The sequence below is a fragment of the Acanthopagrus latus genome, chromosome 8, assembly GCF_904848185.1.
Source record: "Acanthopagrus latus isolate v.2019 chromosome 8, fAcaLat1.1, whole genome shotgun sequence".
In the NCBI taxonomy this organism is placed as follows: domain Eukaryota; kingdom Metazoa; phylum Chordata; class Actinopteri; order Spariformes; family Sparidae; genus Acanthopagrus; species Acanthopagrus latus.
The window spans coordinates 8,380,134-8,392,674 of record NC_051046.1 but is presented as its reverse complement, the minus strand read 5'-3'; the positions used below and the strand labels follow the sequence as shown (position 1 = coordinate 8,392,674).

General features: G+C 41.9%; 2 protein-coding genes and 1 long non-coding RNA gene across 5 annotated transcripts in view; 1 reads left to right on the top strand and 2 right to left on the bottom strand.

Annotated features, from left to right (window-relative positions):
* The window catches only part of vwf (von Willebrand factor), a 35,372-nt gene extending 34,285 nt beyond the window's left edge, over nt 1–1,087 (bottom strand). For both annotated transcript variants that reach the window (XM_037105986.1, XM_037105988.1), the window contains exons 1-2: nt 948–1,087; nt 641–795 (exon numbers count right to left, since the gene is read on the bottom strand). In XM_037105986.1, coding sequence (XP_036961881.1) covers nt 641–679 — 39 coding nt within the window. In that variant the 5' untranslated portion in view covers nt 680–795; nt 948–1,087. The remainder of the gene's footprint in view (nt 1–640; nt 796–947) is intronic.
* A 3,986-nt stretch (nt 1,088–5,073) lies between these two features.
* LOC119024695 lies at nt 5,074–12,445 on the bottom strand. Of its 2 annotated transcripts, none has more exons than XR_005076568.1 (5): nt 12,181–12,301; nt 9,322–9,431; nt 8,965–9,099; nt 6,117–6,246; nt 5,074–5,989 (listed from the first exon to the last, which is right to left on the bottom strand). It is a non-coding gene; the product is annotated as an uncharacterized LOC119024695 (long non-coding RNA). The 2 variants fall into 2 exon arrangements; XR_005076569.1 differs by lacking the exon at nt 12,181–12,301 and adding an exon at nt 12,311–12,445 and having other exon boundaries at nt 5,076–5,989.
* On the top strand, nt 5,079–10,471 carry syt1b (synaptotagmin Ib). Its single transcript, XM_037107686.1, has 9 exons — nt 5,079–5,167; nt 6,558–6,733; nt 7,808–7,989; nt 8,436–8,549; nt 8,693–8,860; nt 8,956–9,123; nt 9,345–9,462; nt 9,824–9,957; nt 10,057–10,471. Exons 2-9 carry the CDS (start codon nt 6,586–6,588, stop codon nt 10,261–10,263), a joined length of 1,239 nt encoding a protein of 412 aa, XP_036963581.1. The 5' UTR covers nt 5,079–5,167; nt 6,558–6,585; the 3' UTR covers nt 10,264–10,471.
* Nucleotides 12,446–12,541: the final 96 nt, after the last annotated feature.

Here is a 12,541-nt window from a genome sequence, read left to right as displayed (position 1 = left end):
TCTCAGTCCTCAGCCTCGTCCTCTGTGCCCTCCAAGGAAATGTTCGCAAGTCTGCGCGACTGTGTGTGTATGTGCAGCACAGTGTCCATACGGAGAAGACTTGAGACACAGTGCAGCACGGCCAGAAGCAGCTGGTATTTACAGGAGACAGATTCAAGGCCCAAGTCCAACATAAAAACTTTCGATGATTTGTCAGCCTCTCTACAACAATGCATGCATTGTTTACCCTCCACTAGGGGACATTCACGTTTACCCTGACCCTGTGTGAGAACTGTGTTGTGTTCTTGGTTATATACAAGGCTGAAAGGGTGGGAATGATTCTGAGTAAAACTTAAGAGCGCGGTTTGAGTCTGCAGGAAACATCGAGGACTGTGGGAGTAAATCTGTCGGGGCACGTACAGCAAAGCATTTGCCAAGAGCTGGGAAACAGCAGGGAAGCCCATATTTGCGTCATCTGAAGCTAAGCAACTGCGGGCTTGGTGTAGAAGGGCATGGTTTAAGAGAAACTCAAATGTCCCACCAGCAGGTATAACACAGCCTGGTTTCAACACAGGCGCATTGCGGATCTGATCGTCTTTATGTAAAGATGTCCTTTTGTTTGACTGCAAGGTCCTCTTTGATGCTGTAGATGCAGACCTACCCATGGGTTCCCACGTTGAAAGTAGCATGCGGATGGCATCTTGAAAAGCACTTGCACACTGGTCAGTTTGACTTTCCCCTGGACCACAAATGATCAGACTGCAGGGTTTGACTGTGAGCCTTTCCTCCAAATCATTAAAAGCCACATGGACATACCTGTTGAAGAGAAAAAACAGTTCAACTGGACTTCCATGAAGAAAATGAAAAAAAACCCACCAGTAATCAGTCCATGGATTACAGGTAGGTGTAGCTCACAAGTCAAACTTTGTAACTGTATGTGAGTGAGAAAGAGCGACGTGTTTTCATACCTATGGGCTCCCAGTAGTATTGGTCGGCAAAAGGTCAGTGTAGCAACGTTGTCTGGTTCAACCATCCAGCAGTCTGAGACAGGTCTGGCACCACTTAGCTGGGCAAAGAAAGACAGCTCATCTTCACTGACACACTCCACAACGTACATATCCGCCTGTGCAGCTAAGGCCAGGACAGCAGCTGACTGTTTGACTCCAGATAGGAGCACAGAGACACCCAAACTCTGCAGATTTGCAATGACACCCTCTAGTGACCTTTCTGCCCATGTGTTAAACTGCACAAAACTTCCCTCCTTCCCTTGCTCTCCAGATCTTAACTCAAGCACTTCTCCTGCACTGAGCAACTTTGGCTGAAGGTGCCCAGTGAAAACTACAGCTTTAACAGGCTTGTGGTCAGTCTGGGGGGAGGGTGTAGCAAAGTCCCTGTGAATGACCTGCCCCTCAATCAAACGTGAACAGCTAATAGGGAAGCCTGATACAGATGTATGCAATGCAGGAAAGTTGTCATTTACAAACTGAAGTGATAAGGAAGGTTGGTCATTTTTAAATTTCCAGTGAGTGAGGAGTTCACAGGCAAGGTCGCTAATAAAGTCACGGTGGGTGCAGCCCAGACGTGTATGAAAGAATGATGCCAACAGCTTCTGAACACAGTGACTGTTTGTGTCAGCTGGTAATTGTGGCTTTGCAGTGAAATCCTCCCACGAAAGACAGCATCCGTACGGGACCACTCCTGTAGCAATGAGATCATCCAGCTCCTCCAACACAAATGCCAGCAATTCATCAGCCAAGCGCCTAGCAGTCGCGGTCTCTGAGACTTCCCTGGAGTTATACATGTGAGACACATTCGGCTCCTTGCAGGCTGTTGAGTGAATCATCCGTAGTATAGATGCCAGCATTAGGATAAAGGTTTTGGATCCATCGCCAGTTACAGCGCTGTGTTTCAAGGCACACTCCACCACCATCCTGAAATGAGAAACACACAACAACATCAAATGAGAAAATGACACTTGACAAAGAGTAGAATAGTGTCAGGCAGAGATTTCTGTCTTACCTGGCCAGTGGATTCTCCAGTCGTAGTGCTGTGAGTATGCACGTCCCACTGCGGCTTAACATTGCCTGTCCTGTGTCTCGGGTGAACAACACTTGTCCTCCTTCAGGGCCAAAGCTGCGGAGGACGACTGACTCCAACACAGACACAGTCTGCAGAACATGTTCCAGGTTTGGATGTTCCACCAGCACCATCCTCACTCCCTGGAAGGCACACAGGCTAAGGTTCAAAAGAGGGTAAACAAGGGTCCCAACTATCAATTGCTACATTTGTATATATCTATGGGACACACAGGCTGCAGAGTTCTCTGACGTAAAATTCAAAAGCCATGTTCTCAGTTTTGAATGTTAATAAATTACTATTGTTAAGACAGCCCAACTTTCAACTGCAAGTTAACAGAATGAACATGCTCATAGTAAAGACTCTAAATAGTTTTTAAAGTATTATCACATTCAGTATGCACATCCACAACTTGGAAGCTACTGAAAAGAAATATTGACTGTTCATTATAAATATTCATATAAGATAGAAGAAGCAGTAAAATACGCTAAAACCAGATGTGTCTTATTTGTCCCATTTAGCAATAAAATTAAGCATTGGGTTGGAGTCACTTCGTCACATGACATGGAAGCTACTAAAAAAATCCATTGTCTTATAAAAACTAAATTTTGCAAAATAAATACAAAACACATAAACCATCATATGGTATGGTAATATGGTTTTGTTTTTACCATTATTTTCCACTCATATCATAAAGTCAGCGTGAAGATTTTTTTTTGTGTGTGTAAATCAAACAAACAATGGGGTAATTTATTCATGGTCCCCAAGTCTCCAGGGTGGTGCAAGGTTCTGGGAGGCGAGCTAACCGTCCTCCCTCTGCCAACACTAAGTGCGTCTGCCGCTGGGTGCCTCCGGAGTGAATATCTATCTAATATCTTATAACCTAAAACTAACTTCACCATGGCCGTCAACCATGAATACATCTCTGGAGCAACACGTACTTTATTATAGTACCACCTGTAACGTTTGTCATAACAGTTAATAGTTAGCATTTGTCAGAGTTCACTATGCACATGTACTTTAATACATCATGTCACAGGATTAATACATGACCGCGTTTTGGTGCGAATCCCTGATATTAATGTATTTGCCGCTAGCAACTAGCTAGCTACCGGTGTAGCTGAACTAATGCAGCAACTCGTCAGCAGCTGCGGTGAGCCTATCTTATGACTAAACCTATAAATGACAATAAACTATCATTTTCTAGCTGCCAGAAAAACAAAAATAATACATATCCTCTCAAGAACAGAATGCTTAAGTCCGGAAAACTCACCGTCAGTGCAACAGAAACGCTTCCTCTGTATCCTAGTGACGAGGATTCTTCTTCTGTGGTTTTGCCCCGTAGATGTAATTTAGATAACAATGACTATCGCCGCCTAGCGTGTGGAGGTATGAGCTGTTTTCTGGCAAACCAAGAACACTGGGATACATCGTTTATACACTGTCTATGCACAAATACTGTACACGTGCAGGGATGTGTGTAATTATTCCCTCAAGCATCTTTATGATTATTATGATGTGAAACTGAGATCACTGCATGTGGATGTTATGAGACTGTAAATGCGAGTTGGAGTGTTTACACGGACATCAAATGTCCATTGACAATCTCCCTGCCTAGTAATAGTGATGGTAGTTTTCGAAAAAAATACATGAGAGGATTTTCAGAACAATAAACCTCCTGTCTTGTAAGTCAAAGCACAAGCACAGGTGTAGACAGTGAAATAATAATGGCTGAAATCCATATTGCTGCTTCAGTTTCAGATTGTTCGTGTGATTGTGTATGCTGGCAAAATAAACCATTGTTTCACTATCAATACTAACACCTGTGCCCGGACTATTACAAGTTGAAATGTCTCATGTAAAAAAGGCCGTTGGTCCACTCGTTAGAAGCTTTGTGCCTCAGCAGATGAGGTGCTCTGCTCTCTGAAATCATTTTCTCTAAGGAAATTAAATCACCTTTGCTGCATCCTGTTTGCAGAGATATATAACATCAGCTGAGCTTATAGCCATGACACTTGCCTTTTTGGTAAATATTTCTTATAGTTTTGAAGTGTGTGTCTCTGTGTGTGAAGACTGCTTTGTCTGACTGAACTCCTGGACTATTGTTCTCAGATGCTGGTAAAGGAGATCCTTAAATGAATCCCATATAGATGAGACTTCCTCAATAAACAAAAAAAGCATAATATTTTGACACACAAACAGATCAAGATTTCAACGTGGGCTAAGGTCAACTGTCAAATATAATAACATTGCAAAAAAGAAGTGTTACTCACAACTGATTTAAAAAAAAAAAAAGTCTGTCATAAGCAAACAAATCACATATATCTCTACCTTGCCCATCCCCCTGCCCCCTCTCTTTCCCTCTGTCTCATCCCTCCTTCTGTACAGTATCTCTGTGCATCTCTGGTACCTCAAGGTGAATGGGGCGGGGCCGGAACTTGATCTCTGTGTTGCTGCAGAAACCACATCCTAAGTTTCTAAATCAGGCAACATCATCTATACATAGACAGCATGAGACAGTTCTGCAGCTCCTGCCAGATGTACAGATGCACACGGACCGACGGAGCTGTCCACTCTGAATGTAAATGTCCTCTATTGCTGAACGCTCACTATGCTAACGAGCCTTTAAAAAGCGATGTCACTTCCCTAATGAATATGCATCAGTGGCCTGGTGAGGGTGACCTGTAGGGATGGGACAGAGGTCACACAAGAGGTGGGGCGTCGGAAAATGAGCACCAGTTCTCCCATGAGACCTGAATGGACAGAACACATCCACCCAAACACATGCACACACACTCACACATATAGAGGGAAGCAACACAAAGTGACCGGGCTGCATTGCCACCTATCCCGACCCCAACCCTATCTTGTCCTTCCCTCCCTCCCTCTCTCTCCCTCTCCCTCTCTCTCTCTTTCTTGATCCAGCTTCCACACACCTGCACTCTTCTTCTTGAGAACTGGTGAGACACAAAAACTCTCCTACCTACCTACCTTTTCCTCTGCCTCTCCCGCCCTCTCTGGTCCTGTCATCTTTTCTCAACCTCCTCCACCTCTCTGTTAGGAATAGGAGTACCCGTGAGCTGAACACGGCTGCTGGGACGACTGAATACAGGTACATCTTTGGGTCCTTTTGTTTTGTCTTTGTTTCATCGATCATAAGCGCTTTGATTTATTTCTATGTCGACTGGGCTAAGTGAATGGTAACTGTGTGTAAACCATGGATGGAGGTCTGTGCAGGTCATTCTGTTGTTATTGGATACAGCATTGTCGTGAGTGATTTATTATTTTGTAACTCCAGTTTCAGTGATTTGCTTTCTTTTCTGCTGCAAGATCTGCTTCTTCTGAAGGTTGAGCATTTTTGTAAAGTAAAGCCAACAACAAGGAGGATTTATGTCTGAAACTTGTCATCTCAGAGTTCAGATCTTTCATCTTGACAGTACATTTCATAAACTATATTCAATTTGGCACCTTGTAAGATCGGGTGTAAAAAGATTCGCAGCTGCATCGACAACTGAACTTGGGGGAACATATGGTGCGAATAATGAGTCACCTCTGCAGCAGAAATGAGAGAAATACGACGATACATACATTTGCATGTATACCATCCTCTGATGATTATTACCTTTGCATATGAAAATGCAAAAGCTGTGAATTATTCATTAACACTTGGTTGCACTTTCACAAAAGAAGATCAGTGTCACAAACACTGCCTTAAACACAGTATGATATGTACAATATATTAAACAATCACATGAGCACTATAAGAAGTTGAACATATGAAAAATATTGTTGAAATCTTCTGTTTGCAGCTGTTTGTTTGTGTCAGTGTCAAGTGAACAATCCTGAAAAAGCAGACATAAACTGAGATCAGTGTTCGCTTGGGTGGTGGATCACATCTGCTGACTCAACCCCAGATACTCAATACCTGTGATGTCTGCAGAAAAGAAAAAAACATATCAAAACATTTTTTCACTTGGGAGTCACATCCCGTCAGCAGCAGGACTTTTTCTCTCATATACAGTTGACCTGCACTGAGCATGACCTTGGCACATGAGTCTCACCTCTGGCAGCTCGCTGTGGAACAGCAGCGGTCCACGCGTGACGCCTCAACCTCACTTCTCCCCTTCCTCTCCTCCATCCCTCTCTCGCCTCCATGTCAGCAGGTTTGGCAGAGACAGAGGCTTGCATATCCTGTGTTCGAGTGTTAGTGCCAGGCCAGCAGAAAGAGGAGAAGTCATTTGACTCTGATGGTCATACAGTGTCTATAAGCAGATTATTGCCTTAAATACATCTGATCAATAGCATTTATGGAATCTCTGCTCTGGTGTGTGTTTAAATAGTTTGCTTGGATGGTTCCTCGAATGAGATTTTTGCAAATTTGTAAGGCATTTACTGATCTGCCTGATTCTGCTTTGGTGAAGTGTAATGTTTCGTATATTGCACAAAAAATGCTCTCCTGCTGGGGCTGAGCCATCTTTTCTGTGTCCCTGTTTCTCTGCCAGTATTGGATCTGCTTTCGCTCCTCAAATAATGACTGGGAACCACCGAGCAGCCCCATCCAGGAGGGGCACCCCGGCTACTCCAACCCACTTGCCAAATGCAACAACCCCGCCAGACCAAAAACAATCTGAAGGCCAACATCCCAACAAATTCATGAGTGAACTGCACAGCATCCACAGTGAGTTAGACACAAAACTCATTCATTCAAGGGCCTTTATGTAGGTCTGCTATAATATAAATGATTATGGTCATGCAAACAGCATCTTTAAAGAACTTTGAATTACATTTCCAAGCACCTGAAGCCAGGGTAACCCTGAATGATTTTGATAAATGTGAGGCATCAAAGTATTACCTTGTTCTAAGAATTTCAAGCTCTAGGATAACTTCAGTAAAATGTCAAGACATTTGAGTTTAAATCTCCAAAATTGATTTGAAAAAAGCTGAAGTTTAAATGATTCTTTAGAATACTGTGCTGAACACTGAACTTGGGGTGCTTAACTTCATGCCCTGTGAGCCTGACTGAAAAATGAAAAACATTCTGAAGATATGCAGTAAGATTGGACACTTTATATCGAGTTATAGATTTTTCATTCTATCCATAACCATATTCTAGAGAGAGTACTGTCTATGGTCTTGGAAGATCCAGCCTTTTTTCTCAAAGTAAAAGGTGCTGAGGGTGTCTCGTTTTCAGGAATGTGCCACTAACCAAATGTCACACTGCATATGACAAGTATTTTCTCACATTGTCCAGATTTACTCCATTAGGAAGGTTTATGTTTAAAAATGCATACAGGGCAATTATCACCTCAGCGGAAGTGCATCATCTGCTTGTTTTCTATTGGATGGAAGTTACTCCTCTTCATTCGTTCGGATGTGCCCAGTTGTTTATGCATGCTGCTTGTAATGCTATGTGCCTGAATATTGCAGAAAACTGCAAGTCATGGAAGATGGCATCTTGCATTTGCATATGTCAATTGATATCAGAGTCATCTAACACTCTGATGATGCTCGAGAACAAGCACAACACATAGGAGATGAACAAATAACAACACTTTACAACACATTGTCTATGGTGTCTATTCACTACCCTAAGAAATTGGGGAAAAAAGTTTTATAATAAAGGTACATTTAAGGCTGACATTTTGAACATTGTGGCTGACTAAATGTTTATGTAAATGAATTATTTGTCATTTGTGTGTGTGTGTGTGCGTGTGTGTGTGTGTGTGTGCGCGCGCGCGCGTGCAATTTGCAGTGCCATCATGGGCTGTTGCTGCCCTCTGCATCGTGACTTTGTGCGCGGTGTTGTCGTGTGCCGTGTGTGTGTGGAAGAAGTGCTTGAAAAAGAAAGACAAGGACAAAGAAAAGGACAAGAAAAAGGGAAAAGAGAAGAGCAAGGGAGACTTTGACACTGAAATGGATGAAGGTTTCAACAAGGTACACACACAAGACACAAGGCCACACACACACACACATTCCCTCCTGCAGATGTATCGTCCTTGCAATATATCACAGTCATGACGTTGGGGTCACACAGGAGTAGTAAAACTGTCAGTGTGTGTTAAGACTAATAGATGTTTTGCACATCCCTCATGCTGTAGTAAAGGCTGCGGTCTGATATGAGTTGTGTTTCTTCAAGGATGCAGGTCACATTTAAACACACTGATGGTGTTAAATTACCCCTGTCCCCTTTAAACAATAAATAAGCGTTAGCTAGTAACTTTACCTTTGTTTAATTGCCTCTGGCTGTGTAATGCTATACAATATACTGTAAGAACACAGCACGAATAGCGGCTCCACACATTGACAGAAGCTCCTTATTGATTACTTGTAGAAGCTATGTATTTCACTTGAATGTGATGTGTGTCTCTGCATGTGTGCAGCCGCTGAAAGATGAAGGCAGCAAAGAAACAGAGCTGTCACATAATGAGCATAAGGAGGTGGAGAAGTTGGGCAGGCTTCACTTCACATTAGACTACAACTTCACAGAGAATACGGTGAGATGCTGCTATTTGCTGTGACACGTTGTTGCCCACCATCTGCCAGCTTTAAAATCTCACATTTTAATGCTTTGCTTCTCTCTGTCAATTAGCCACATCCTTATCTCCTGCTAATGCTTTTCTTTGCTGTTACTTTCTAGCTGGTAGTCGGCATCTTGCAGGCTGCTGAACTTCCCGCGATGGATGTGGGAGGCAGCTCTGACCCTTACGTTAAACTCTATCTGCTCCCAGACAAAAAGAAAAAGTTTGAAACCAAAGTTCATAGGAAAACCCTTGAACCGAACTTCAATGAGACTTTCACATTTAAGGTAAATTAAAACGCCAAGATACGTGATTTTTGCTCCCTATCAGCACACGGAGCAGGATTGGTTTAAAATCAACGTCTTTGATGTGTGCTCTTGAGGTACCGTACACTGAGCTGGGCGGGAAGACGCTGGTGATGACTGTGTACGACTTCGACCGTTTCTCAAAGCACGATGCCATCGGAGCTGTGAAGATACCGATGAGCAGCGTGGACTTCAGCCAGTCTCTGCAGGAGTGGAGGGATCTGCAGAGGGCAGAGAAAGAGGAGGTGGGAGCATGCTGTGAGAGGGGACGAGGAGATGAACTTGAAAAATGAGGAACAGACAAATTGAATAAGCAAACCTCTTTAGGTTTTCCTTTTGTCACTTTTTCTTAATTTGAAGCACCTCTGTGAGGAAGACCTTAACCTCTCGTAAAGTTGCTATTTAAGCTTTATTCTTTAATTATTTTATAAACAACAACATACTCAGTTATTTTTCTTTGTTTTAGAGTGAGAAGCTTGGAGACATATGTTTGTCCTTGAGGTACGTGCCTACTGCCGGGAAGCTGACGGTAGTGATTCTGGAGGCCAAAAACCTGAAGAAAATGGATGTTGGTGGATTATCAGGTAATTCAAACACTTCATTCACATTATATTTATGTACAGACTTCAATGCCACAATGAACAAATCTTTTCTTTCTTTCTTTTTTAAAATCACTCTCTCTTCAATTAATAAGAAATATAAATGCCTCATTACATTTTATAAGATGAGTGGGTGCACACTTACGGCAATAGCCCAGGTTTGCTAACTGTGGTTAAGCATTAAGGTCTATTAACTACTTTTCAAGTGGTGTGTCCACTTTCAAGCAGTTTCTATTTGGGGGGAAACTACAATAGATGTTGTGTTTCACTGATGGAGTTACTGCACCAGTGCCAGGCTGTCGGTCTGTTCCTCTGCCATAAAACCTCTCTCTTTCCTCTCTATCAGACCCTTATGCGAAGATCCACTTAATGCAGAATGGGAAAAGACTCAAGAAGAAGAAAACAACGATAAAGAAGAACACTTTGAACCCTTACTACAACGAGTCTTTCAGCTTTGAAGTGCCATGTGAACAAATAGAGGTACACATTTTTTGTCACACGCACACACGCATACACACAAGTGCCATACATCAGAAAATAATTAATCATCTCTCTGTGTGTTTGTGTTTTCATTTGCAGAAGGTGCAGATAGCAGTGACTGTGCTGGACTATGATAAGATTGGGAAGAATGATGCCATCGGGAAGGTGCTGCTGGGAGGTAACAGCGCCGGGACTGAGCAATGCCACTGGGCAGACATGCTGGCGAACCCAAGGAGGCCAATAGCCCAGTGGCACAGCCTCAAACCAGAGGATGAAGTCAACGTGCTGATTTCCAACAAGAAATGAAACCGTGATCTCAGTGTGCTATGAAACCTTGCAGCATTTACCTCAGCTACTTCCAATTTACGTTCCTACCTCCTCCCTAAAAACCTTTTACTGTAAGCTGCTTAACTAATGTAAATCTACCCATTACTACCCTGTTTTAACCTTGACACTATCCGAGACACTCTTACGGACTTTAAGCCCTCTTCCCTCTGTAATTCCCTCCTCCTGCTTCTGCCTTAACTGCTACAAAGAGTTTTAATCACAGATGTATCACCATGTACAGTGCTATTAAACCAGATGAGATTTTTAAAACCTTTGTACGTTTTTCTTCTGTTCTGGGCTGTTCGACAAAATGCACCTGACATTAACATGATTAACCTGCAGAGGGAGACAATCCAAAGGATAATGAAATGAGATCCTCAAACGGCCCGCTGTCGCTGCTTTACTTTTATGATGTTCAATGTTGCCAAAAACTCCTTCAATTGTAACTTATGTGCACTAAATGTTTTTATCCCATTGCAATATCTTAGAGTAGAAATGATACCTTTAAAACTGAGTATGGTGTTGGAGCACAGCCTAGAATGAGGGAAATGCCAAGATAAGTGTCTCGACATCATAGTTTCATTGACAGAATCACAAATCAATCTAGAATATGATTCAATACTTGTTTCTGTATTGGTACTACATGGGTTATATGAAATAGCCCTTTTATAGGGCTGACATTTCTACTTGCAGAAAGCACAGGTATCACTTATAATTAATATCAAGTGTGTTAATTATGGCTTGGTTTCATTCAAGAGTCCTAGTAAGACATAACAGTGTGACAGTAACCTAGCTTATACAATACCGGGACCCTGAAAATGAAGCAATTCAATGGAATTCAGACATCACAAATGTTATTTTATTCACACTGTGCTCATAGTGTGAAATGTCAAAATATCTTCAGTGAAAGTAACCTTTTATGCTTTAGTTTTCAATCATGTGTCGATGTTATGTCCAGTGTGAAACTTCATTTTTGACTTTATGTAATCTCAGATGGGAAATAAGCAGCAAGGCATCATGATTGCTGATTGGTGTACAACCACATATGTACATGTAAGAGCTACATGGTGCTGACACAATAAAATCAATATCTGCACAATATGATAAGTGTCATTTGAGATTCAATAAACTGTATAACACCCTAATGCAACCATCAGCAATTAGGATTACCTTTTTCCAAATTAGACAATTATTATTGTTAAACACTGCTGAGTTGTAACAGAGTATTAAAGCACAGGCACTAAGCTTCAGGTATGCCCTGGCATGTGGTACCTTTTCATTAAATGCTAATTTTATTTTTTTAAGCCAGCTAAATACACACATTATTTTCTCATCAATCTGACTTGGTTCAACAGCTCATCAGTTACTGTAAGGTGAATTTGTGTGTGAGCAAAAAGGTGTCTGGGAGTGCACATAATTGAAGTTAACATTTATCTATTTTATTTATGCTAAGTTATATAAAAACAAGCTATATGCTAAATGAACATGAGCTAAAGCTAAAGCTAGAGCAACCAATTAGCTTTGTAGCTAGCTTAACTGAACGTTAACGTTTAAGTATCGTTAGCAGTTACTGTTACTGTTACAGTAAAACTTCCCTAAGAGGTCACTAGTCATCTGTAGTAGCAGTGTAAATTAAATTTAATCAATACAGATATTTAACATATTTCGTTAATTGATTTTTTGTGGGTTTTTTGCCAAGCTCATTTTACTTAATGAAGCTAGGTCATCCTACATTAGCATTAAAGCTGCTTGTTTTTTCCCACAGATATGGTGGGTTAGCAGTAACATGGCGTTACCTAGTCCAGCTACAGTTAACATGAATGCCTATTTATATTGTAACGTTAGTTGTTTCTTTATAGTTCATGTGGTTTAATTGCAGTAAATATATTAGCTTACTGTTCTGCTGACAATTATGTTAACTTAATGTCATTTCTGGTCGTTGCTCTCCAAAAAAAAAAAACAACCATAAAAACGTTGAAACCTGTTGAGTGTTTTTTCTGCCAAACATCTCAAGTGCAACTGTCACCTAGAGTTCAGTTCTCTGTCCTCTGTTTGACTCAGTGCCGTTTCCCTCCGCTGGTGTCCACGTCTAAAGTGTCCCACCCAGGTCATTTGTCAGCCAGATATTTAACGGGAACTTAAGAGGTGAAAACCTCCGTGATGGAGCCACAGACCAGCGGGATCACACACACACACCACAGAGGAGAGTAGCTTGGCTGTGGATGTTGGAGTGACAGAGAGCAGTGCGGGTTTCACC

Bases quoted from the DNA above. Each gene is read 5' to 3' on its own strand.
- syt1b (XM_037107686.1), top strand. From the start codon at position 6,586: ATGACTGGGAACCACCGAGCAGCCCCATCCAGGAGGGGCACCCCGGCT. The intron at 6,734-7,807 runs GTGAGTTAGACA...TGCAATTTGCAG, and splicing joins TGAACTGCACAGCATCCACA to TGCCATCATGGGCTGTTGCT. The intron at 8,861-8,955 runs GTAAATTAAAAC...TGTGCTCTTGAG, and splicing joins ATGAGACTTTCACATTTAAG to GTACCGTACACTGAGCTGGG.